Here is a 27,260-nt window from a genome sequence, read left to right on the forward strand (position 1 = left end):
AGACACTCAACTGACTGAGCCACCCGGGTACCTCTGTTCCTTAATTTTAATTAGAAAAGAAATATGTGAAAAGTCCTAATAATTCAGAAGTGTATTCTCTCTTTGTCTCCCCAACCAAAATTCTTCTGTCCAGCAGAACCCAATGATAACAGTGTGCTGTGTGTCCCTCAGGGTATTTTCTGTGCCTACATAAGCACACAAACCAGAATGGGGCCATAAATTGCATCATTGTTTTACAACTTGCATTTTTTTCACTTAACTTTATATCAGCATCTTTCCATGTAGATATATATATAAAATCTACAGCAAAAATTTTCACAAGTATGTTATACTTTCATAATTCATTTTTTAAAAAGAATTTATTTGAGAGAGAGAGAGAGAGAGAGAGAGAAAGGGAGTGCTCATAAGCGGGGAGAAGGGCAAAGGGAGAGGGAGAAGCAGACTCTCCGCTGAGCAGGGAGCCGGACATGGGGCTCCACATGGGGCTCAGATCGTGATCTGAGCCAAAGGCAGCCGCTTACTTACTGAGCTACCCAGGTGCCCCAGTCCTATCATTTGTTTTTAGAGGGGTAAATCCTGGGGTGCCTCGGTGGCTCAGTCAGTTATGCATCGGACTTGGTTTCAGCTCAGGTCATGCTCTGCCCCTCCCCTCACTCGCTCGCAGGTGCGCTTTCTCACTCCGTCTCTCTCAAATAATAAATAAATCTAAAGGGGTAAATCCTAGGTAATTTGGCTAAGGCCCTGTTGATTGACATTTAAAGTTGCTCCCAATTTTACTCTATTCTAAATGATACTGACAATGAACTCTAATAGCGTTTGAACAATTGAAGAAAATGAAATGAGAGAGAGAGTCAGAAACGAGCATGAGGGTTGGCCGGGGTGGAGGGCTCTACAGGTCTGCTGCTCCCCACTTCAGCCCCTGCTTCTCAGCAGAGCTGAGTGGGGCAAGGACCTTGAGGAGGCTGGCTTGCTTGGAGGAGACCCTGTCTCTGTCACTCTCAAAGGGTGAGGATGTCCCAGGGAAACCCCTTCTGCCAATGGACCCAGTATGGAGCTCACCTGTGGAATTTCCAAATTCTCTTTGGACGGTTTAAGCTGCTGCAGGAGTCTAGCTGCTGCCTACACCCTGAGCATCCTTGGAAAAGTTTGTTGCCTTCTCTGGACCTCGCTTTGCCCATCTGTATGGTTGTGACAACCTTACTGACGAGAGCCAACATTGCCACTCAGTGTCTGCTGTCTGGCGACACAGTGCCAGAGGGAGCTTCACGTGCATTCTCTCATTTATTTCTCACAACATGCCTTTGAGGCGTAGGGCTTGTTATTCTCATTTTACAGGCTCACACTGGCTCTCAGGGAGATCCAGTAACTTGCCCAAGGTCCTCAAGCCAGGATTCAAACTCTCGTCCAGAGCCCATGTTCCTAACTGCTGTTCTACGTTCCCTCTCACCCGCTGCTGATCGGTGAGGACCAAGCGAAATGATAATTATAAAAGGATTCTTTAAATTGTAAAGCACCCACATGAGGGAGGGGTTGGTACTGCTGTTATTATTTCTACATCCAGAGCAACCGTAGCTTGGTTACATGGTTGACAGCGAGGTGGAGTTTGTGGGATGTAGCAGGATTGAGGGGGAAGAGCACAGGACTGTCAGCCAGCAGAGCTGGGTCCTCGTTCTGGCTCTGCTTGAACTGGTGAGCTTCGTGACCTTGGCCAGCCAAGCTGGCCTGAGGGATAAGCCCATCTGCCCTGGGTGGCCCTTGTGCAGCTCAAATGAGACAAAGCCTGGCACACAGCCAGCTCACTGCCTGGCGTTCAGAGGATGCCCCGGTACGGGGAGGTCTCTGGTTGCCTCTGCAGCCAGCCGTGTGGTCCAGGCAGGAGGTCTTTCTCCTTTCTGATGCCATTGCTCTGCAGGTCTGGGTGGGTCATGTGGTCCCCCAGCCCACAACTGCACATCAGCCTGTGGCTCCTTGGCAGCACGGAGCCAGTGCCCACGGGTGGCAGCCTCTTCACGTTGCTTGGTTTTATTTAATGTGGTGCCAACAAATTGCCCTGTTCCTGTTGCTGCGGACAGAGCTGAGCAGCGGTGCTGACCACAGCAGGCCTAGCTCCCCTCTTGACCCCACCTGCCTCTGTTGGGGGCTCCTGGGCCTTGGCCTCGAGGGTGGCACCGGGCCCCAGAGGCTGCTCTCTCAGCCTGCACCCTCCCCACCTCGCGGCAGGCAGATGTGTCATTCACATCCACCCAGAGGTCGTCACTCCAGGAAGGGAATGTTCTGTACTGGGGAAATCCCGGTGGGAAGGCGCAGCATCACTAGAGAGGAAGAGTTAAGTCTTCATGGGCTCACCCTCTCTTGTGTTTTTTTCTTTTCATTCTTCTCTTTTTCTTTTCTGATTCCAAAAGTAATACATGTTCATAGTAGAAAAAGGATGAAACCTGGAGAACCCCCGAAAAAGCCGAAAGAAAAGTCTGTAATTCTTTCTCCAAGGGAATGCTATTATTCACATCTCTCTGCCTTGAGACTTAATGCTAACGATGAGGGCATCTAATATTTCTTAAGCCCTCATGGTGGGTTTTGACATGTGTTAAGTGCTTATGACCTGGTTCGGGTGTCACAGGAACCCTGTGAAATAGGCAAGATAATCATCGTGAATTTTACAGATCAAGAGACTGAGGCACAGAGACGTTAAAAGACTTGTTCCCGGTCTCCTTATTGCCCCTTTCGTCCCTAACCACTAGGTGACACTGCCTTTTCCCAATTTCTTCTCCCCTTGCTCTTTAATTCATTTATCTGTTTAGTTTATCAGTCAGATTCTGACAGAAGCAGAATTCCTCTCAGATGCTTACACTGAGGAGATGTTAATAAAGGTGTGGGCAGGATTAACCCACAGGGGCACCCCACAACATAACAGAGACAGAAGCGGTTTCCTCTCTTTGGCCTGAATGAGCAGAGGGTGGGAGTAGTGTTACCAGAACTCCGTGATGGCTGGGTCTGTGCCAGGAGCAGACCCAGAGGGCCTCGGCCACTGCCAGAACCACAGAGAAGGACATTGGGAAGACATTCCCCAACTTCTCTCTTCTTCCACTCTTGAGCCAGTACCTCCCATTGGTCAAACCCAACTGGACGTTAGCAGGCAAGGGAGCTCCATCCAAGGGCCAGTCCAAGAGGTCAGCCTCCCAATTCTTTGAACAGGGCATGAATCTGGAGGTACAAACGGAGACTTACAGCCCAGGAGATGTGTTTGGATGGCGATGGGGGAGATGTGCCCCCCAATTTCACGAAAAGAAAGAAGAGTTATCTTGGTAACTGTGGTTATTGAAAACAGAAGAGTCTCATTTATTGCCTGGCATTCTCTTGGTGTCGTCCACGTCCCGTCCATTTCTCTCTCTCTTTGTTCCTTCCTTCCATTAGTTCCTCCCTGGTTCGGAATTCCCAAGAAGGCCTGGGTAAAAGTTGCCAGTGTGCAAGATTTAGAAGAGAGCCTTACTGGCTTGGGAGCCATTGTCATGACCATGGACACACAGGGCTGTGTGTGCTCTCGTGTTGTCCCACTGCTGTGTATGTGCTTGCAAAGACATGCTTCTGGTATACACAAGCATCTGGAATATCTCTCCCTAAATTATATGACTTCAATTTTTTAAAAAAATTATTGTTTAAATTTAAATTCAATTAATTAACATGTAATATATTATTTGTTTAAGGGGTACAGGTCTGTGATTCATCAGTTTTATATAATACCCAGTGCTCATTACAACACATACCCTCCCCACTGTCCATCACCCAGTGACCCCATCCCTCCACGCCCCCTGCCCTCCAGCAACCCTCAGTTTGCTTCTTGATTAAGAATCTCTTAAGGTTTATGACTTCACCTTTTGTATCTCAAAGTTCAAAGTTCGTTCATTCTCTGTGATGTCCTTTATCTACATGGCCCTGCCCTGAAGTGACAGGATAGGGGCTCTCATCCCTGTTTGGCAGATGAGGAAGCCATTGCTCAGAATGGGGAAGTGACTTGCCCAAGGCCCATCAGGTAGGAGGTGGCAAAACTGAAGCAAGATACTTTGGTCCTGACTTGTTTTTTTTTTAAAGAGAGAGTGTAGATAGCAGGTGGGGAGGGGTAGAGGGAGAGGAAGAGAGAGAATCTTATGCTGGGCAAGAGCCTGACCTGGGACTTAACCTCATGACCCTGAGATCCTGACCTGAGCTGAAATCCAGAGTCAGATGCCTAAATGACTGAGCCACCCCCTGGTGGTCCCCATTCTGAATTCCATTCTTCCTAGTGTATTTGCCTTTCATTCTTGGAAGTTTTCCCTCAGCCAACCTCCCCCCTTGGAGAAATTAGTACAGCCTTCCCCCACTCCCACCCCCACCCTCTGAGACTGCCAAAATGCCCTATAGTGGGGTGGACTTTGGAATCAGAGAGACTTAACACAGCCTCATGACCTTGGGCAGATCAGCATGCCTCTTTTGGTTTGTGTGTCTCACCAGTAAAATAAGGGTGATAATATCAGGAGTTTGGATGGAAAAGTCAGGTGCTTAAGGTCTGATAAGTCATCAGGACAGACTGGCTGGCTGGTAGCCAGAAAGGCTCCAGAGGTGAATGCAGCCCAGGTCTCTGTCCCCAGCTGAGTGCACTTAAAACTTGTTGGTCTCGTTGGTGTTTCATCCACCCATCATGCATGTGTTTGTCCGTTTGTCCATCTACCTATCCTCCTGACACCAGACCCCCTGGGTTTGAATTTTGGCACTGTTATGCACTAGTGTATGATATCAGACAAGTTCCTTAACTTCTCAGTGCTCCAAATCCTTCTTTTACAAAATAGAGATAATAAAAGTACCGATTCTAGGTTATTGTGAAGGTTAAATGGTTTAATTGACGTAAAGTGCTTAGATCAGTGCTGGGCAAATAGTAGACTCTATGAATGTTAGCTTTGTTGGTATTTATCAAGAATTGCCCTAAGTCCTGGGGATAATGGCAGTTGAGATGGCTAACATTTGGTCTTTATGGAGTTTCTATTTCAGAGGAATAGAAATAAATAAGTAAAATGAATTATGTTTCATTTGTGATAGTTACTATGAAAAAAAAAAACAAACCCAGCATGGTTTCTTAATGGGTACAGAGTTTCTGTTTGGGGTAATGAAAAATTTAGAAAATAGACAGTGGCTATTGTTGCACGAATGTAATTAACATCATAGAATAGTTACACTTAAAAATGGTTAAAATGGCAAAAACCAAACCAAACCAAATCCAAAACCCAGCATGCTGTCACCAGAAAAAAAAGGGGGGGGGACCCATTTTACTTATTTATTTTGAAAGATTCTGTTTATTTATTTAGAGAGAGTGCAAGAGCAGGGGGAGGGGCAGAGGGAGAAGGGAGAGAGAATCTGAACCAGACTCTGCTCTGAGCATGGAGCCCAATGCGGGGCTCAATCTCATGACCTTGAGATCGTGACCTGAGCCCAAATCGAGAGTTGGACATTGAACCGACTGAGCCACTAAGGCACCCCAGAAGAAAGACCCACTTTAGGCAGAGGGGTCAAGGGGCACTGGATTGAGATATAAAGGGCGAGAGCTGCCATGTCAAGAGATGGGACAAGCCCCTGTTCACCCAGAGGGACTGTTAGGGCAAAGCCAGGGGTAGGCCTGATGCAGTGGAAGGCAGAAGGAGAGCCAGTCGGCCAGGCTCACAGTGATGGTGGGAGCTGATGCCACGGCCCTAAGCAGGGACCTTTTAACTTTGGTGAGGAGTTTGTGTTTTATTTTGATGATAAGTCATTAAAGGCTTTAAGGAGGGCATCTGAGGAAATGGACAGCACAGGGAATGTAGTCACGGCTACCATGATAGTGTCGTTTGGTGACCGATGGTAGCTACACCAGGTGTCGTGAGGTATAGACTTGTCCATTCACTGTGCTGTATGATGGAAATTAACGTAGCATCATGTGTCGGCTATACTTGAATTACAAAAAATAAAGAGAGCATCCATTTGGAGTTTTGGAAAAATCCACAGGCGGCCCCAGAGACTCCTTGAAGGAGGCCAGGTGGCCATGTGGGCATGGCCTGACCGTGGCTGGGACCTGTGCAGTGGCTGTGGGATGGAGAAAAAGAACGAAGCCAAGGTCCTGGATTCAGAGATGCTGACTCATGCTAACCCTGGCCGTAGGGCCTGATGTATAAACCAGCTGATTCATTTTTAATGAGTTGGTGCAATGACAGGCCAAGTGGATATTGAGTCGCCCGGGTGAGGACATTCTCTCTCAGCAGGACGCCCAGATGGCAAGCCACGGGGCCCCTGGAGGGCAAGCCAGGGGAGCCAGCCAGAGCTCGCGCAGCTGAAGAGCATCGGCTGCTGACAGCCTTCTGGACTGGCCTCTGCCACACTAGCCTGACAGGGCTGGTGTGGGCACCGTCCACATTTACTTCTCTGGCTGACCTTTCTCTCTCCGAATCCTGTGCATTGGGGTTTTCATATGTCCGCGCCATCCGTCTGGCCTTGCTGGCCTCTGGCTCCTGGAACATCTCCTTCTCCATGCGTTCTGGGCTGGCGCTTCTGAACTCCTGCTTCTCAGACCACTCCCTGCTGCAGCTTCTTGGTACTGTTTGTAATTATAGACCCTCTCAGCGTTGTTTTATTGGGTGCATACCATGTTAAGTGCTCTCTCTAGGTTATGGTCCTGAACCTCTACCACCACGCTCAGAGGGAGGGGGGAGTATCTCCATTTTATAGACTGAGGCTCACAGCATTGAAGTCACTTGCCCACGGTCACAGAGTGAGCCAGTTGGGGGCGCCAGGCTTTGGGTCTGGGTCTGCCTGGCCTAGGTCTGCCCACCCCGCTGCCCTGCGAGGGTACTCCTGCGAGGAGTCCATGAGAGGCCGGTGTCAAATCCCTGACCATGGGCCTGGCCCCCGGCAGCATTCCATGAGCGAGCCTTGCCCTTTCTAGCAAAGTAATTTTTGTGACTCTTCCAAGGCGACCTCTTCCACCCCCAGTTCACTCCAACCCGTTCAACCTGCCAGGCCGTTTGGAGCTCACCTTTATAGGCTTCTTGTTCTGAGGTATCAGGATGTCAAGGCCTCCTGTCTGTCCTCTGCGTGGGCCTACTTGTTCCCATCTCTAGGCATTTGCCCCCACGGTGACTCAGCCCAAATGCCCTGAGTCTGAATTCCCCCTTTTGGCAAATTTTAACTCGTCCTCACCCCCCTTCCCCACTCCCTACCCTATAAGCTCTCCTTTGGGTACTCTGGGTTGTACTCCTGATCGCCAACTCCCCAGAATCTTCTAGAGGCTGAACGTCCAATGGCAAATCGAAATCGCATCCTGCCTGGGTATTTAACCATTTTCTGGGGGAGCATCATCTCCCCGTGTTGCAGTGAGCTCCACAGAACCAGCTGCACGTGCTTCCCCTGGGGTCCCCCCAGTGCCCAGCTGGCCAGGCTGCCCAGCCGGTTCCCTCAGTCTCTACTGGCCTGGGCCCGGGCAGAACTGTGCCCATGCGACTGGCTGTGACAGAACCCAAGGCCAGGCTCTTGGCTTGCTCTCGGTGGCCGAGAGAGACCATACTGTTACCCCTGGACTTGTGAAATCAAGAAGGATCTCATCATAGGTTTAAAAAAATAATGATGTTATTTTTCTTTTAAATTCATAAAAAATTTTGGGAGGTACCTGGGTGGCACATTCAGTTAGGCATGCAACTCTTGATTTCGGTTCAGGTTGTGGTCTTGGGGTCATGAGATTGAGCCCATGTCAGGCTCTGCATGCTGTAGGGCGTCTGCTAGAGTTTCTTTCTCCCTCTCCCTCTGCCCCTCCCCCCATGCTCAGTCTAGCATGCATGTGCTCTCTCTAGAAATGAATAAATACTTCTTTAAAAAAAATAAGTCCAGGGGCACCTGGGTGGCTCAGTGGGTTTAGGCCTCTGCCTTTGGCTCAGGTCGCGATCCCAGGGTCCTGGGATTGAGCCCCACATTGGGCTCTCTGCTCAGCGGGGAGCCTGCTTCCCTTCTTCTCTCTCTGCCTGCCGCTCTGCCTACTTGTGATCTCTGTCAAATAAAAAAATCTTAAAAAAAAAATCTGTAAACATTTTAAGTTTAATCAGACTTTACCTCCTCATCCTGTCATACCAATCCCCTTGCATTGGAAGATTTTATTTTTAAACTCTCATTTTTTTTTTAAATCAAGAAATCTCCAGGTATCATAGAAAAATTGAGAACCACAGTGAAAAAGAAGAAAAAATAACCTGTACTCGTGCCATCTAGGAGCAAACACAGTTAGTACTTTATTGAATATTCTGTATTCGTGTGTATGTATTAATCAAAGTGAGGTTGGTCTGCACAGGCTGCTGTGTGTGGAGCTTTTCATTCAGGTATTTCTTTTACGTCATCTTTTTTGATGCTCTAGAAAGGATGAGCCATTATTTCTGTCACCAGGCCCTGGCTGCGGGGTTCATTGGTGGCTCGGGCCACCTCTTTGGCTTCCAGCCTGGTCCTGAGTGCATTTCTCCATCCAGATGGTTCTGTTCAAGTTTGCTTGGGGCAGCAAAGTGCGGTGGGAAGCTTCATGGCCCCAGTGCTGGGATCTGGGGAGTCGGGAGGCTGGGTGAGGAGAGCGGGCGGGAGGGGCAGGGAAGGTCTGTCTGAGGAGAGGACGGTCACTCCAGTCTCTTTGCTCTCCTCATCTCATCTAGAGGAGAAGAGATTGAATGATCTCAAAGCACTTCCAGCTGGGGTCGATTCCTTGCCTGCAGGCTCTCCCGGAGACCTGGGCAGGGGAAGAACCGGGTATTTATTTACAATTGCTGTCCTGGCTGTTGGATGCGGGTCTGGGGAAGGTTCATCAGAAAATAGGGGCTGACAAGAGATGGAAGTGGAGGGGAGAGCACCCGCGTCAGAGCCTCTGTGCCGCCTGGGCCCATGATGGTCACATGGAAACTGCTTTTCACAGCAGAACATCTACAGAGTAGTCTGTGGATCCTTTCTAAAAAAAATTTTTTTAAGCAAAATTAAGTGGGCATTTATTTTAAGCGTTCTTCTTATAGACCTTATCTGGTGTGAAGACTGATATCCTCAGGTACAGGCCTCGGAGAGATCCAGGCCCAGGCAGACAGGTCTCCCTCGTTCCCTGTGAGGCCATGACCTCCCCTGGAGCTGCTTCTAGTGCTTTGTGTCCTGGTACAGAGTTGACATCTGGTGTCACGTAAGTGACAGTGAGCCTTTATTTAACTACGGCTTTAAGTCAAACCATAAAGTCCAAGGTAATGACATGAATGGAAAGCATTTCTGGGTGGGGATGAGGCCACGTGACCACGGCCTTCCCTTCCTCCTCATCTTTCTTCTTAATAGCAGCATCAGTAACAACAAGCCCTTTCATTTGTGCTACGAGCTCTGGCTTGCAAAGTGTGACCTGTTCGGGTCAGCTCTTGTGTGGCCTAGCAGGGCCCTCAGGGGCCCTGGCTTTCCAGCCAGTGCCCTTCGCTTGGGGCTGGGCTGGTGCCCCCTGGAATGCTGGGAGAGAAGCGGAAGGAGACAGGGGAGTGGAGGGTAAGGGCTTGGAGCACATGTGTAGTACAAGGTAGAGCCAATGTCCGTCTGTCTGTTTGCTCAGTAGAGGCCTCCCGTGGTGAATAGGGTTGGAAACGGACCTGCCACATTTAGTCTAGATCTTTCTTATTTAATATAATGGATTTAGAGGGAGGCTCTAGGCTCAGGGGTGAGGGTTCCTGCCCATTTCCCTTTTCCTCACATTTTAGCTCCAAACTTATTTATTTATTTATCTATCTATTTATTTATGTATTTTGAGGACCAGGGTCAGGAATAGCTGCTTTTGCCCCCTTTAAAACAAACAAACAAACAAACAAACAAACCCAGTTTGTCAGTTAGATGTATTAAAATTAAAGAAGTAATTCCAAAACCTATAAAGTAAAAAATGAAGTTGCCTTTCTTCCCCCACTCATGGATCTCCCTCTTTTTCCTCTATCCAGTTCTCAGTTATAAACCTGTCTTAACAGTTTGGTCAGCGTCCGTTCAGATCTTTCAGCACACGTGTACCAACACCAGGAGGTATTGTTGAGGTGGTTGTTTTGTTAAATATAAAAGCAGGGCCATGCCACTCTTTCTCCTTTCCTCTCCTTGCAGTTTGCTTATGCCAGCAGAATGGCTGGGCACTAGGGCCCCGATTCTCTGAAATCTCATTTCCTGCTCCAAGGGGAGAAGGGTAAGAGTTTTTGGGTGAATCCTAGTGCGGGAAGTGACTGCTCTGTGTGCGGCGGACCCAGGGCCTGTGTCCAGGTCTCCTGACTTACCTCATCCAGGTTCTGCACGTTTTAAATAATGTCCTTGTCTTATCCCTGCAGATCCATTCCCTCAACATCCCTGTGGCGGTAGCGGTGCGGGCTTGGGGAGTGAAGAGCCTTGTTCAGAGCCAGTGCCCAAAGGGCCCGGAGCCCAGGGCTCTTTTGGTTGAGTTTATCCAGTGTTTATGGAGTGGCTACTGTGTGCCCAGGGCTGGGGTTGGAGAGATAGCCCGGCTGAGGGCCTGCCCAGAGCGGGTCACTGACTGTCCTTTGTGCTCCTGGCCGAGTGGGGCTCCCTGGAGAGCCTCTCATTGTCCAGAGGAGGGGCCCCATTCCAGGACTGGGCCGAGAGACTGGAGGAGGCCCTAAGAGCTCTGTGGTCACAAGAGCGGGAGGGGGGTCTGTGACTTCGGCTGCCCCTGTAACCCCTGACTTCTGCTCTCTCTCCCCACCCCCACTTCCTCTTTCCCTCCCTCCCTTCCTCCCTCCCTCCTTCCTCTCTCCATGGCTCTTTGTCCATTTGGATCCATCTGGCTCTCTCCGCGTGTGGTTCCTGTCCCCTTCGCTCTGTCCTGTCACACCATCGCTGCCCCTTTCCCGTGTCACGTGCTCTCCTTCATGCTAATGCAGGCGTGCTGGTCACCATGACAACAGAGACAGGCCCCGATTCTGAGGTGAAGAAGGCTCAGGAGGAGGCCCCACAGCAGCCTGAGGCAGCCGCTACTGCGACCACCCCTGTAACCCCAGCAGGCCACAGCGGCCACCCGGAGGCCAACTCCAATGAGAAGCACCCACCCCAGCAGGACACGCGGCCTGCTGGACAGGTGTGTGTCTAAAAGCCTGGACATCCCTCTCCCTGCCCAGCCGTCATCCAGGGCCAGTTCTCAGAGAGCGGGGGAGCCAAACACAGATTAATTACTGATCTGTTACATGCTGAGCTCTGTGCTGGGGGTGTTGTGGTCATGTTTATATTTAATTCTCCCAAATGTACAGATATATATATATATATACATACATATACACACACATACACACATACATATATATTTATATTTTAATTAAGTTAGCACTATTCCTAACATGGGTCTTGAACTCATGACCCTGAGATCAAGAGTCCCATGCTCTGCTGACTGAGCCAGCCAGGCACCCCTAAGAGAGTGGTATTGATTTCTCCATTTTACCTTGGGGAAACAGCAGCTCAGCAGATGAAGTGAGTTACCCAAAGTCACATTGTTAATACAGTGACAAGACGGAAATAAAATCTAGATCTGAATACCAAAACCTGGTTCTTTCCTACCCCCTGAACCTGTCCATTCTAGCCTGGCAAGCCCATGATGACCCCAGAGCAAAATGCATCCCCCTAAAGGAACAAGGGACTTGCCGAATCATCTAGCCATCCAATTCACACCTCCCTTCATTCGGGACAGGCCAAGAGGGCAGGGACTTGGCCAAGGTCATCGAGGGCATTGGTGGCAGTTAGGACTAGCTGGCAGGGCTCTGACCTCCGTTCCCTCTGTGAGATCAGGCCACGAGTTCTCAGCCTCATGCTGGAGCCGTGACAGACTGATAAAGGGGAGACCAGATGGAAACTCTGATAGCTGACATGCTACTTTAGGGAGCCAGGGCAGCTCTGGTTCTGTGGGATGCTTCCCACCTGCCAAGTCTGCCCCCCTGAAAAAGTGACCCCTTCCACGAGCCCACCCTGTTACCCACGGAAGCTCTGCTTCTCCTCCTGTGTATACTAACCATAGATGCTGGTCACCCGGGGGGGCGTGGAGGGCGGTGGCTCTCATTTTGGAGACCATCTTAGCCCCGGCTGCTGTGTCCTTACTGTGTCTTCACGTGGATGAAAGGCTGTGGTCTCAAGCTCACTGACCAGACTTTTCCCCTATTGGACCTACAGAGCCTAGACATGGAGGAGAAGGGCTATGGGGAGGCTGATGGCCTGTCGGAGAGGACCACGCCCAGTAGAGCCCAGAAATCACCCCAGAAGATTGCCAAGAAGTATAAGAGTGCCATCTGCCGAGTCACTCTGCTTGATGCCTCTGAGTACGAGTGTGAGGTGGAGGTAGGGAGCGTCCCCACCGCGGGCCCGGCCCCCAGCCGACTGGCCCCTGAGCCAGCACAGGCTTCTGTGTGCTCTCAGCCTGGGCCGAGCCAGAGAGCATCCATTCTTCATGGAGGCCTGGACTGACCGCGGCATTCTGGAGCGATGACCTGGCCGGCCCTCCTTTGTACAGATGGTGGCCCCGAGGCCCGGAGAGGGCCGTTACGATTGCAAATGGAATTAGATGAGGCACAGGGTTGGCACCAGGAAAAGGTTTCTCCGGGGGGGCGGGCTGTACCTTGGCAAGGAGTCAGGATCCAAGGGCTGATCTCTAGCCCGGAAGGCCTTACAGGCTTGGCCCTTCAGTCTCACCTAGCAGATACTGGTGTTTCAACTTGAATTGTTTTTATGTTTTTATTGAGCAGAGGAAGGGGTCTTCCCTTATGAATGCCCCTGTCCAGGGCAGTGGACAAACTGGTCACTTGAGGCTCCCATGGTATGGGGTGCCCCAGGCATAGACAGGTGGACTCTCTCCCATTGGAAGGACTCTGTCACCCAGGCCATGTGGAAATCCTGTGGCACGATCCTGTCCCACCATGGGTAGAGAGGTCAGACACCTCCTGTCTGGGGTCAGCCCTCCCGGCCCCACATTTACTGTCTCCCTTTCCTATATAGGCTCAGACTCCCACCCTAGTCCCGAGCTCTCACTCACCCCCTTAGAGGGTCCACCCTGGTCTGGGCACCATTCCTGGCCCTCTCCAAGTGTATGGAAGGGTCCAGAGGGTGGCCTTCCCTGAGAGCTCTGGGAGCCACCTCTCTCTCTCCCTGGTGCCCCAGCCTGGTCTTCCGGGATATGACTTGCTTCTAGGACCTGGCAGGTTGAGTCTCTCTTCTCTGCAGGGTTGGTTTGGGTTTGTTGTTGTTGTTGTTGTTGTTTTGTTTGGTTTGGTTTTTAAATTGTTTTGGTTCTATAGAAGGATTTCAAGGTGAACATCTTGCCTACTCCTAGGCAAGACTGAGTGAAATCCAGGGCAGTCCAGCCGGGAGCGCCACTCCTACCTGGGCAGCCCTGGATTTCACTCAGTCTTTGTGTCAGCGGAGGGCCGGGGAAGAACGTCTCACTGTGACTCTGAGTCCTGAGCCCTCCCCTGTCCTCTGCCACGTCCCTCATATTTCAGTTGGCTTTTCTCTCCCTCTTACACCTGAACGTAGACTTGTGGTTTTCTTTTCCATGAGTCAGAGTTGACCTCCTTAATCTCTGTGAAGGAAGGGGAATCAATTACCCGCCACCCGAACTCCCCCAGAGCAGGTCTAAGGTCTAGGAGGGCCCCAGCAGGGCTGGGCAGAGGGTAGTTGGTGAACTGGGCTTTAGTGTCACCCAGGATCTGGTAGGACTCGGAGAGGTAGGTGGCAGGAGGGCTGAGATCCCCTTTAGACGCCGGGAGACTCTTAGGGGTTTCAGAGGTCCTGGTGGAGTCTCCCTGCCCCCCCTCCTAGGTGTGTCCCAGCCTCACAGCCTCTCTGCTCCCCTCTTCAGAAACATGGCCGGGGCCAGGTGCTATTTGACCTGGTCTGTGAGCACCTCAACCTCCTGGAGAAGGACTACTTCGGCCTGACCTTCTGTGATGCCGACAGCCAGAAGGTATCTGTGCTGGGGATATCAGGTATCAGAAGGTATCAGGGCTGGCAGGGGATGCCTGCTGTTAGGGACACCTCTTGTCTTAGGCCTCCCTAGTCCTGACCACACCCTGTGCTTTCTGTCAGTCCTCAGATCCTCATTAGGCTCCTTCTGTTTGCACATAGCCAAGACTCATCTAGCCCTGTCTGTCTCAGTTCTCTGTCTCTACCGCTCCCACCCAGCCCTTTCTTGGGGACCTGCCAGTCACTCCCCAGATGGGTGCCTGGAGAGCCGAGGCCTGACTTCCTGGGGGAATGAGACACTTACTCTAGCACCTCTTTTCCACCCTCGGGAGGCCCCTGTCTGGGTTTCCTCTTTCCCACCGGTCCCACAGTCGCCCACCCCGCTGACTCACAGCGGTGCCAGACTCAGGGCCTAGGGGCCCAAGCCCTGGGCCCTCCCCTTATTCCCTCCCCTCCCAGTTCCAGAGGGTCCAGACAGCTTAGCCTGAGAAGGGTGTTCCCTGCCTGGGGCTGTTGACAGGCTACTGCTGGATGTCTCTGTCTCATAGCCCTATCTGGCCCTCTCCTCCATCTTCCCGCTAAAGTACCCTGTCTTCTCTTTCAGAACTGGCTGGACCCCTCCAAGGAAATCAAGAAGCAGATCCGGAGTGAGTGGCTGGTTGTGGTTGGGAATGTTGTGGAAAGGAGGGTGGGAGCTCCAGGCTGCACGGCCCCGGTTGTGCTGTTCCCTCTCCCTTGGGGAAGTACATTCAGACCCGTGAGTTCATTTGCTCTGCATAGCAGATCTTGGGGGAAGGCAGGATATTGTTTTTTAAATGAAAACCGGAAGCAGGGACAAGAGAAGTGACCATCTAGAGTCACAGAGCAGGTTAGCCTGGGAATTGTAGCTGCCTTCAGATGGCAGCTCTAGAAGGGACCTGCAGAATCATCTAGGACAAGGGGACAAATTGATGTCTTGCAAGCAGCCTTCCACCTGTCCAGGGCGGGTGTAGACTTCTGTGATCGGTGACCCTTGACCCAGCTCAGAAGCCTCATCCACACAGCGCTGCAGATCACTGTCCACGGATGGGAGTTAACATGTTAAGGAAAAGCAAGGCCTAGTCCTGGTCTGGGCCATCTTCTGTGTTTAACGATGGGGTGACTGTAGGCCCAGAGAGAGGCAGTTGCTTATCAGAAGTCACAGAATGAACTATTGGCCAAGCCAGATCGTTAGCCCTAGACTCCCAACACCATCCTGCTCTCTTTTCAAGGCCTGGGGTGAAGAGACAACCTGTCCTTTCTGGCCCAGAGAGGAAAGGCATATTGTGAGGGGCGGAGCAGGCGTCTCATGGCAGAAGGGGGGAGGTAGGTGGCCTCAGCCAGGGGGCATATAGTGGGTGGAGACCTGGAGCCTAGAAGCAGAGATGCCTCCACTGGGAGCCCCTCCCCCTTGGCTCTGCTTGGACTCCCTGGTCCCCGGGGCTGGAAAGCAGAGCCTGTTGCCATGACAGCAGGCAGCTGGGCCCAGGGATGCCAGCTGAATCTCCGGGAGGGGCTGGAGGGCTTCTTCTCGTAGGCTCCTGTCAGTTGAAGACAAAGAGGCAGGCTCGCAGACAGAGCCTGCTCCTCTGGGCCTGACAGGGTCCTAGGCCTGGGCTTCAGGCTGTCCCTAGGCATTCCAGCCCAGCTGGCAGGCCTTCCTCTCATGCCTGAAAGGACTGGAGCACACACAGGCAGCTTGAGTGTGCAGTTCGAGGAGGACCGAGAGCTTGGAAAGGAGAAGCAGACGGCAGAAGCCTTGGAGCTCAGCATCTTTCCCCAGAGTCGGTCCCCCATCTCCGCAGCCCCGGGCAGCACAGCCTGGGCGCGGTGAATGGTTGCTGCGTGTGGCCACCTCCAGTCCCAGAGGAGTGGGCCTGCCCCCTTCAGTACAGCCACAGTCTCCGTCCCTACCTCTGGGACTCCTACCTACTCATCTTTGTTCTGCCTTCTGGGGCCTGCATGGAACAAATTTTTTTTTAAGATTTTATTTTTTAGTAATCTCTACACCTGACATGGGTCTCAAACCCACAGCCCGAGGCCCCGAGTCACATGTTTGTTTCCCTGACTGAGCCTTCTGGGCACCCCACCATTGTTTGCCCTTTTCTTTGTGACAGCCCCTCAGCCTCCTGAAGGAGGCACCACCCCGTGTCCTGGGCTTCAGAGCTGGGGACTTTTCCTCCCAAATCTCAGTGCCTGTCACCTAGGGCATTGGGGGCACCTCTCTGGGCTCTTCTCATTGGCAAGCGGACTAGTGATTCGTGCCTTACAAGGCGGGGGTGCCAGGGACAGCACCTGGGACGTAGTAGGTGCTCTCCTGAGGTAGTCTGGTGTGATGCTTGACAGACGGACATGGGAGCCAGACTGCCTGGGTTTCCATCCTGACTCCAAGACTACTCACCCTTAGGGTTGTTGTGCAGGGTTAACGAGCTATTCTGTGCACAGCACCTAGAACGGTGCCGGCACGTAGCAGTGTCTGGTACGTATTATCTATTATTATTATTACCACTGCCGCTACTATTATTCCTGACACAGGGATTGTTCTCTTTGATGCTGCTTTTTCCAAGGAGTCAGCCATGGTCAGGAGCCCAGGTTCTGGGGTCAGATGACCAGGGGTTACATCCCCGTTCTCCACCACTGACTAGCTCAGTGATCCCAGGAGGGCAAGATCCCTCAGAATCTTCATCTGCATAAGGAAAAGTTTACCTCAGGATCATCATGAAGATCAAACCTTTCCGTGTACACCTCAATTTCCTAGCAAGTGAAGTGACCAGCACTTAGTAAGTGCTGGAGACGTTACAGCTGAATGGCGAAGGGGGTGGTGACCATAGGGACAAGGACGGTAGTGACCACATGGCCTCCGGCCCTTTGTGACCATGGTCCTGCCCTGGCTGGGCCTTACAGCCCACCCAGGGGTGGTCTGTTCATTGCTCTAGATTGTAGCCTTTTCCCAAGTCCTCCTCTCTCTCCTGCGGTCATCCTTCTCTTGGCCTACAGAGTTTGTCTCCAGGAAAGCCTCAGCCTTTATTTCTCATACTTTCATTTCATACTTTATTTCTCGTACCTTCATTTCTTATACTCTTTATTTCTTGTCAAGCACCACACTCTACAGCCTGGGCCTCAGTGTCCTCATTTGCAAAATGGGGGTAGTCATCAGACTTACTCATAGGGTTGTTGCAGAGGTTACTGAAGTAATGTTTGTGATGACCAGTAGGCCTGGCGTGCACCATCACTTTTCTTTCTTTCCACCTCCCTTCCCCCTACTATGTCACAAGTCTTTCAGCCTGGGCCTCGGTCTCTTCATCTTTCAACTGGGAATAATATTCCAGGCTTTCTGACTGGATTGTCCCGGAATTAAAGATACGAGAAAACGCTGAGGACTTGCCCATGGGCTGGTGCATCTGGGCCATCCACTGGGGTGATGGGGCCTTTCTGATTGTTCCCCTGTCTCCTCCTCTCAGGCAGCCCCTGGAATTTTGCCTTCACAGTCAAGTTCTACCCCCCGGACCCTGCCCAGCTGACAGAAGATATCACAAGGTGAGGGCTGTGGGGCGGGGGGCTGCTGGCCACGTGACTAGGAATGAGGGCGCCCGGGCCTGGTAGGACAGTACATGTTGGCAATTGTAGACTCAGATGCCCGGCCAGGCCAGGCAGACAGTGTCGACAAAGGAAGGTGACTCAGGGTAGGAGGAAGTGGCGCAAACACCGCAGTCAGTGGACCCTCCGCTTTGGAGGCGGGAGGCGTCCCAGGCAACATTTCATTGACTGGAGTTGAAATTCAAGAGGACATGCACCATCTCGACAATTGCCGTTCGGCTCCAGCCATCCCTGCCACGTGGGGACTGGACCCCTTGTTGAAGTGAAGCTAGAGATTTGAGAGTAAAATCTACGCTTTAAAAATACTGGCCATGAATTCAGACTTTTTAAAAAACAAGGTGGAGGCCATCTCTGGATGGGACAAGCCAAACACGTCTGAAGGCTAATGTTCTGAGTGGACCATTTTAGACTTCGGGGATAAGGAGTGAGTAGAGTGCATATGGCTTTGCATGTTGGAATTTGGTCCCATGTGCTGCTCTGTGTACCTCTCAGGCATGTAAAGGTCAGATTAGACATGTGACCTCCCCCTACCCCCATGGAAGCAAGCCTGGGCTGCCGGGATGAACATGGATTGTGTGTACAATCTCACAGTGCCTCAGGGCCAGGAAATAACGTGGCTTGAAGAGTAGAAGGAGGTGCAAAGCATTGTTGAGAATGAGAACTTCTGGGGGGGCTCCTCCTGCCTCTGGAATCAGAATAGGAAGAGGCCTTTATTAAGCCCCTTCCAAAGAGATCGTCTCACTTCATAATATCTGGGGCTGTGTCATCCATGTGCTGGGCCCTACACACCACCAACAATAAGACGTGGGCTTGGAGTTACTCCTACAGCAGGGGACGGGCTCCTAAACCAGCCTCTCTCCCCTGTTGGGTCCCTCCTGAATGTTGGCTGCCTGTTTGTAGGGCCATAGTCACGATGCCCACCCTGGCCTTGGGGGATAATACAGATGTCCCTGGGATAGATCAGATCTGAAGCCTTGGCCTCATTAGTCCTGCCCTAACCCCTAGGGTTGCCTTAGAGCCAAGATTCAGCTACAGGGTCTCAACTGCATTGCCAGGAAGGCTGAGAGCTGTAGACTGGCTTAATCCCCATCCCTGTGGTCTTACTCACTGGTATCTCTCCTCTTTGTGCCAGACCCTGGGCATTGGGCTTCTAGGGACACAGGAGAGAAATTAGCCCTGCTTAGGATGGGTGACCTCCGGGAATGGGGTGGTAGTAGCAGCTGATTTAGTCAAAAATATTCAGGCCCAAAATAAACTGGTCAGAATGACAAATTGATTGAAATGGAATATTGGTCAGGATGTTTGGCAGTGATTTTCGAATTTTTAGACTTGAACGAATTGCCCTTAAGCCCACACCGAGTGCCTATGATGTTCCAGCTGCTACTGATTCTGAGCCTACGCCTTGGCCCCAAGCACGCACTGAGGCCACATGTACTTTTTGCCAGAACTTCATGTCATGGAGCAGTAAAAATTATACTGAGTAAAAGGCACTTAAAAGGAAAAGAAATAGGCAATTGGAAACAATGGTGAAACATGGCAAAATGCAAGGAGGCATTATTGGCTGAGAATGAGCTGAAACTTTTTTTTTTTTTAATGCAGTAACTGAAAAAGCAACAAAAATGGTTTAAAATGGGTCTAAAAATTGTAAAATCATCCAAGTGTGCATAAAGTTATAAAAAATCATATCCTTGTGGTTGGAGATGTTTCTTTTAAAGCAGTTTGTTTTTAGACAATTCACTTAGAGCTGGAGGCAAAATTAAAAAGTTTGAGAGAATGTTAGTGACCAGGTTTGTCCTAGCTGTGGAATGTGGTGCCGGAGTTGAAATGAATGAGGTCAGGTCGTTTGTGCTGATGTGGGAAGGACACTAGGCAAGTAGCTGGGTGTGGAAAGAACAAGCTGGAGAGTCAGATGTACTCTTTGATCCCATGTCCCTGTTTAAAGCACCCATGAATCAAAACACATGCATTTCTATATGTCCATGGAGGAAAAAGGTCTAGAATGCCACCTGAATAATAGGGGTGACCTCTGGGAGAGGGGACTAGGGCTGAGAATGGACATCGAGAGGAAATTTAGAATCACCTCTAATGTTTACATTTGTTCCACAATAAGAATATAATTCTTATGTATGATTAAAAATACATGACATTAAAAAAAAAATGGCCAACCAGCAAAGCAGTCCTACTTAGCTTGAAAATGAGATAGAAATTTCAAAGGTTCCCACAGTAGAAAAAAAATCCCTCCAGGTTAGAAATGAACAAATGTTAGAAATTAACAAAACGCTGAAAGGCATGTGACATGGGACAAAACTGTCTTCTAGGGCACACCCAAATTATCAACACCTGAAATGCTGGCATCTAGGAGCGTTCCTATTCTACTGAGCTGAGTGTTGGTGGTTTGGTTCTGATGGAGGGTGCGTGATGGTGCTGGGGGCCTCTAGGGTGGGAGTGGGGCCCGTGCCCATGGCCACTGTCCCCTATCTCCAGATACTACCTGTGCCTGCAGCTGCGGGCAGACATCATCACGGGCCGGCTGCCTTGCTCCTTCGTCACACATGCTCTGCTGGGCTCCTACGCCGTGCAGGCTGAGCTGGGCGACTATGATGCCGAGGAGCACGTGGGCAACTATGTCAGTGAGCTCCGTTTCGCCCCCAACCAGACCCGGGAGCTGGAGGAGAGGATCATGGAGCTGCACAAGACGTACAGGTGAGGGGCCTCCCCTGGCTTCTCCGCCATTGGCTAGGGCCCCAGGTGCTGGGCTGGAAGTCTCCCACCTGGCTCTGCCCCTGATTGCAGGTGCTTCTGAGAGACAGTCATCTCATCCCACTGGGTCTCTCTCCGATGGGAATGGTAGTCACTAGCTGTCTCGGTCTTGGTATAAAACTCAAAAGTTTGCCCTCTGATGCCGGGCTGCCTGGGTTCACATTCTTGTCTCTGCCACTTTCTAACCAGGGCATCTGGGCGGGTCATTTCGTTTCCTCATCGGTTCACCGTGGGCGCTAATAGAACGTGCCTTGGCGCTGTTGGGGGCTACGTGGCACGTGGGACAGAGACATATTTATCATTGCTTTGTGATCTTAGGAGTTGAAGAGTTGATTGTGCAACAGAAAGCTCTTTATTCCCGAAGTTAGAAGATGAGTAACCCGATGGGTCATCTTCAGGCTGGCTATTTAACTTATCAGCTCCATTTTCACAGGCACATGTACTGATTTAGATTATCCGTCTGTCTTAACTGTTGGTATTGGGGGCAGGAGAATTCATTGCGCAAGGTGTCTGGCATCCCCAGGCTCCAGGCAGTAGATGCCCCTAACACCCTGTCAGGCATCGTAACCACAAAAATGCCCCCTACCCCATTCCCAAATGCTGCTGTGAGGTTGACACCATCCCTGGAGCCGGGGTGTGGGGGCTCCCCTGGAACTAAATGGTCTCTGGGATCCCTTCAAGTGCTTTGGACTCTGAGTCAGGGCCATTATGGGAATACAATGTGACCAGTGACGTACAGTGTGTCGTAAGCTGTAAAGTGCTGAGCCTGTGGGAGGGTGGGTGGTGACATTATCTCATTGCTCATGAGGATGGGAGGCCTGAGGAGGGTTGTGTCTGGAGATGAGGACAAGGGCCAGATGTGGAGGGATTGTGTACAGGGGTGAGAGCCTGCTGGAGTGTGACAGAACGCTGGGTCCCAAGGGGCAAGTGTGTCTCTCAGAGACTTGCACGCCAACTCGGGTTAGCAGTGGCTGCTGTCATACTGTGGTGAGAAGGACACTGAAACCATTTGGCTGGTCAGCAGTGTTGGCCAGGGCTCGGGAATAGGGAGCAATGGCCTGCCTGCCGTCTGTCATCCTTGCCATGGGTAGCAAGATGTGGGAGGGATTTGCAAGGGTCCTAAGAACTCAGAGAAAGAAACCCGTGTGTGGGTGGAAAAAGGCTGGTGGCCATCCCTTAGCTTGCTCAGCTCTTTTGACTGAAAGCACATGGACACCTAGCGTCCAGGCATCTCCCACGGCTGCTTGGGGAGGCGGGCAGAACAGGGGACCCCAAGGCCCAGGGGATATGACCCAGATGGAAGGGAAGAGGTTGAGAAGGAGCACACACTCTCGAGCCAGGTCATCTGGATTCAAGTCCCGACTCTTGCTCCGTAATAGTTGTGTGGCCTGAGGCGAGTGATTCAGCCTCTCCATGTTGGTGGGAAGAATGACAACACCAGCCGTCCGGAGCTGTGACGAGGACTCTGTGAGGTCATGCACGCGAAGTGTCTGGAACAGTGGCCAGCACGCCGTGCTCACTGAAGGTTCTCTGTGGTTAAATGGAAAATGTATAGTTCCCCTGCAGCCAAAGCAAAGAAGGAAAGTGATGAATTGCGTAGCTCTCTTGTCAGAAAGGAGAATGCGCACCAGCTCCTTGGGGGGGGATTAAGTGGTTTCGGATATAAAATTCTGAGAAAAATGTCTTCCTTGGGTGATCCTTTCGGAGCCTCTGGGTGATTGTAATGAACCATGGCTTCCACAGCGCCTTCACAGCCACAGGGAAGCAGAATCGATGACTCATGTTGAACTCTATGGCAGAACGAAGCAGAAATTCTGACTCCCAGCTCATCCCTTGAATACTGCCCGGAGGAGACAAGACTGGACCGGAGCTTTGGCACCAGGAGGGGGTTGGGTGGCTGGAAGCAAGGGCTGACAGCAGAGGGGAAGGACTGCGAGCAGTTTAGCCATATGCCCACTCCAGAGCGTTTGCCTTCCTAGAATCCCAGGTTCTGATTGTGGCCGCCTTCAGCCAGTGGGACTTAGGCCTGGGCCTTTTCCGTGGCTGCTTATGATCGTGTTCTTTCCTTTAGGGGCATGACTCCAGGAGAAGCAGAAATCCACTTCTTAGAGAATGCCAAGAAGCTCTCCATGTATGGAGTAGACCTACACCATGCCAAGGTACTGCTGGGCCCCGGCGTCTCCCTGGCATCTGTTGGGAGGTGGGGGGCGGTGGTCATGTCCCTCGTACTTCCGAACACAGACTCTGTGTTCCCTCCAGCCCGAAGCCTTTCATATTCTTGTTTCTCATTCTTCAGAGTTCCTTAACACTTTATCTTCCCATGATCTTTATAACGTTTCTATATTCACTGTATTATGAACCTGTTTGTACCACCACTAGACTGGGAGCATCATGAGAGAGAGACATAGGCTTTATTTATTTTTTGTCTACCATGATCTAACTGTTTTTATTTATCTATTGATTGATTTTGTAAACCAAGTTTTTTTACATTTAAATTCAATTAACATATAGTGTATTATTAGTTTCAGAGGTAGAGGTCAGTGGTTCATCAGTCTTATATAACGCCCAGTGCTCATCACATCGCATGCCCTCCTTAATGTCCGTCACCCAGTGTCCCCATCCCCTCACTCCTCTCCCCTCCAGCAACCCTCAGTCTGTCTCCTGTGATTAAGGGTCTCTTCTGGTTTGTCTCCCTCTCTGGTTTCATCCTGTTTTATTTTTCCGTCCCTTCTCCTCCTCTGTTTTGTTTCTTCAGTTCCACATGTGAGTGAGATCATCTGGTACCCGTCTTTCTCTGACTGACTTATTTCACTTAAGTGGCTTATTCAGCATCATAACGTCCAGTTCCATCCACATCATTGCAAATGACAAGATTTCATGTTTTCTCATGGCCAAGTAGCATTCCATTGTGTATATAAATACCACATCTTCTTTATCCATTCATCAAGACAAAGGTTTCAGTTTATGTCTGTGTCCTTAGCACACAGCCCGTGGCCTAGCACCACACAGGCGCCACTAAATGTTTGTTGGTGGATCAGTGATTGACAGAATGATCAGATGGGGGCCTGCATGAATGGCTGACAGAATGAATGAATGAACGAATGATGCCTGTGTGAGATTGGTGGGGGTCTTCCCCAGCACACGGGCTCTGACCCTGATCCTGAGGGCTGATCCAAAAGCAGAGCTCAGGGAGGGATTCGGGGTGCATGGCAGGCATGGCCCTCAGACCTGCCATTCGATGATGTCTTCCCATGCAGGACTCCGAGGGCATCGACATCATGTTAGGGGTCTGTGCCAACGGCCTGCTCATCTACCGGGACCGGCTCAGAATCAACCGCTTCGCCTGGCCCAAGATTCTCAAGATCTCCTATAAGAGAAGTAACTTTTATATCAAGATCCGGCCTGGGGAGGTGAGCCTGCCTTGGGAACTTCTCCTTCTCACTGGAATTGTCTAGAATGGACAGGATCCTGACCGCTGAACCTGGGTATTTTCCTACTTAGGCTCCATGGAGAGGGTTGCTAGGGTACTGGGTAAGGGGAGAGCACTCCTCTTTCTGGGGCTCTCTAAATAGACTTCATGCCTAGCTGTGGGCCTACACACATGCACTGCACATATAACATACACAGACACACACATGGAAGCACACCTAGGAGGATAACCACATATGTTCAGGTTACACAGATCAGCGATTACCTGTCCACTCATGTCCGTTATCTGCTTACATGCAGTATCCAAGTACGTACACATGCCAAAACACACAACCGCACATGCAGACATGTATGTCCAGCCTCCACATCTCACCCATCAGAAAGTCCATTGGTTTGTACCTCTAGAAGAAACACAAACCCATCTGCTTCTGTCTTCCTCCACTGCCCCAGCCACCAACGCCACCATCTGTCACCTACCTCTCTCCGAGGTGCCTCTCCCGGGTCCCCCTGCCTCCATTGTCATATCAGGCCATTTTTCTCTTAACTGCTAAGGAGAGCTTCAAAGTCCTTAACATCAGATCATGTCTGACGGAATCGGATCACTATCCCCCACTCCCACTCCTGCCTTAGACCTTTCAAGAGCTCTCTGGCTCGTGGGCTACTGTCCAGACCCCGCGTGTGGCCAGCTGCCTCTCCCACGGATCTCTGTTCCATGCCCACTGTGCTTCAGGTCTCCGGCCTTCTGACTTCCCAGGATGAGCCAAGCTCTTTCCTGCCTCCAGCTTTTGCTTTTGAGGTTTCCTCTACCTGAAATTGTCTTCCCTGCCTTCTCCTATAGCTGGCTCCTTCCCCATCCTTCAGATGTCTGCTCAGAGATCACCTGTTTAGAGAGCATCCCCTGATCACCCTTTCTAAGACAGATCCTGACCCCCGCACCTGCCCAGGCATTCGTTCCCTTCAGGCCCCCTTATCAGTGTCCGAAATGATCTTGTTTACTAATTTATTATCAGAGCACCCCTTCTCTGTCCCTGAGAATCTTCCGTGTTGGTCACATGGTGCTCTGCTGCTTAGCACCGGACCTGTTGCCAAGTAAGGGCTCAGTCCACTTTATTGAAGAAATAAATGAATAAACGAATAAAACAGCCTGAAATCACACATGCCTGAGAAGAGTTCAGAAAAGATGGACCAGTGGTGAGAAAGCCCCGGCCTTGCTTCTGACCCGCTCTCCTTGGTTTTGCAGTATGAGCAGTTTGAGAGCACAATTGGCTTTAAGCTCCCAAACCACCGGTCAGCCAAGAGACTGTGGAAGGTCTGCATAGAGCATCACACGTTCTTCCGGTGAGCCTGCCCCTGCGGTAGGGCCCTGGGGTGGGGCCTTGGGGGCCGGGCAGAGGCTGTGCGTATACACGGATGCTCCGTGACGGGGAAGCCAGAGAAGGAGCTAGGAGGGAGGGACTCCGGGAAATCCCCCCTCTCCAAGTTTCTCCTTTTGTGGGTCACTTCGAGTTGTAGCTGGTGGGACAGTGGGCTAAAAGGCCAGCTGTGGTCCAGCCTTGAGCCTGGCAGCCCAGGTCTAATTCCCCTCCTCCCTCCACTGCAGGCTGGTGTCGCCCGAGCCCCCACCCAAGGGTTTCCTGGTGATGGGCTCCAAGTTCCGATATAGTGGGAGGACTCAGGCACAGACCCGCCAGGCCAGCGCCCTCATTGACCGGCCTGCACCCTTCTTCGAGCGTTCCTCCAGCAAACGGTACACCATGTCCCGCAGTCTTGATGGAGGTACGCCCCAGACTGGAGGTGGATAAGGGGGGCGTTTAGCGGGAAGAGGGGGCATGCCAGCTTCCGTGGGATGAACAGAGAAAGTGGTGGACACTTCACCGGTTGATTTGCACCAGGCCCGGTGGCACTGTTGTCCCCAGGCGGCCTGCGGCGGTCTCGCCCAGTCTATGGCATCTCTCCCACTAGAATGTGACATTACCACTCTCTGGACGCCTGCAATTTCCCTGAGTCGTGGCCTCTTGGGGTCCCAGGTTCAGCCATATGGGTTTCTGGGCCCTCTCCTTATGATGCTTAGTGAGTCACAGATTGTCATCATACCAGGAGAATGGTATATGGTCACTACAGTTTGGAGCTGGTGAGGCCTTTCTGACCAGAGGCTGAGGGTTTATTGTTCCTGGTCATTCTTTTGGTTCCAGTGAACTGATTGACATCCAGCCACATGCTGTTCTCCATGGCCCTCATCTCTGTTGAGCTGACAGGTACCCTTAATATCAACGAGAACTGGCCCTACATTGTCCTGTAGCAAGCCGACCAGGGCTTCTCAAAACATAGTCACGGGTGAGCTGGTTAAACATGAAGATTCCCAGGCCTTGGCCCAGACCTGCCTCGGCACTCAGGGCCCAGGACCCTCCCCTGGGCTGTGCACACCGGAGTTTGTAGGAGAGGTTCAGAAGCCACATGGGCAGTAGGGAGATTCCGTTAGGCACATCTGAGTTCAAATTCCAGCCTTCATACTCACAAGCTGCTCTGCAGACCAGGAAGTGGTCCTTAAATATCCACACGTGAACGGAGGGGAGATCTCAAGTAGCTAAACTTTCCCTGTACCTGTTTCTTCTTCTGCAAATAAATAATGCTGACTTTGCTGTGTTACAGAGAGAACTAGGCATGATAACACCTCTCTAACACCCCAAAAAAGTTCCTGGCACATAGAAGGACCTTAACAAATTATACCTAATTATAGTTTATGATTATTCTTGGGTTTGTAGAGGGTAGCTTAAGGTAAGAGGTGGGGACTTGCATGGGGGAACAGTGGATACTCCCAGAACACATGGGAGGCCTCCAGGCAAGTTAGTTCTGCCCAACAAATATTTTCTGAGTATTGGAATAAGTTTCCTTTGAGGAGCTCATAGAACGGTAGGTTTGTAAGCATTTAAGGCGATTCAAGCCATGGGAGAAGTATGTGCAGAATACAGAGCAGCCATGAGGAGAGAGAGATTAATTCTGTCTAGGAGGGCAGAAGGGGCTTTGCAGAGAAGGTGACAACTGGGCAGGGTTTTGAAGGATATGTAGGAGTTTTCCAGGTGGTCAGGAGAGTCTGAAACTTTGCCTGCAGTATGAAGGTGAGACCTGTCCCAGGATTCTTTGACTATGTTCAGAGAACATGTAGTTTTGCAAAGGTTCATTTGAGGCTGAGGAAGCTCCTTTTCTCCTTAAGTGGGCACAAGGCTGAGAGCTAAGATTTGTGCGAAGGGAAAGTACAGGCTCTCTATTCTCCCCTGCAGCTTTCCTTACTCTTCCAGGGCCTAAATGAAGCCCAGATTGTGCAGGGTCACAAGGATTGGTCTAGAGCTGGTGAGGCTCAACCAGGGAGGACCAGAAGTCTGGACTCTAAGCCAGGAGACCTGGGTCTTTGTCCTAAGTCACTGAAAGGTCATCAGTGGGACCTTTCCTCTCTCAGAGTCTCATATTATCCTTTGTAAAATGAGGAT

The 27,260-nt window shown here is 51.1% G+C and overlaps 1 protein-coding gene across 13 annotated transcripts in view; it reads left to right on the plus strand.

Annotated features, from left to right (window-relative positions):
• Positions 1–27,260, plus strand: part of EPB41L1 (erythrocyte membrane protein band 4.1 like 1) — a 119,445-nt gene that overhangs the window by 57,791 nt on the left and 34,394 nt on the right. For all 13 annotated transcript variants that reach the window (XM_047744353.1, XM_047744351.1, XM_047744355.1 and 10 more), the window contains 10 exons: positions 10,914–11,107; positions 12,187–12,351; positions 13,868–13,972; positions 14,576–14,618; positions 17,451–17,526; positions 20,071–20,289; positions 22,418–22,505; positions 23,604–23,756; positions 25,016–25,113; positions 25,376–25,551. In XM_047744353.1, the coding sequence (XP_047600309.1) occupies positions 10,928–11,107; positions 12,187–12,351; positions 13,868–13,972; positions 14,576–14,618; positions 17,451–17,526; positions 20,071–20,289; positions 22,418–22,505; positions 23,604–23,756; positions 25,016–25,113; positions 25,376–25,551 (1,303 nt within the window). In that variant the 5' untranslated portion in view covers positions 10,914–10,927. The remainder of the gene's footprint in view (positions 1–10,913; positions 11,108–12,186; positions 12,352–13,867; positions 13,973–14,575; positions 14,619–17,450; positions 17,527–20,070; positions 20,290–22,417; positions 22,506–23,603; positions 23,757–25,015; positions 25,114–25,375; positions 25,552–27,260) is intronic.

Source organism: Lutra lutra, chromosome 9, assembly GCF_902655055.1.
Source record: "Lutra lutra chromosome 9, mLutLut1.2, whole genome shotgun sequence".
Lineage (NCBI taxonomy): Eukaryota > Metazoa > Chordata > Mammalia > Carnivora > Mustelidae > Lutra > Lutra lutra.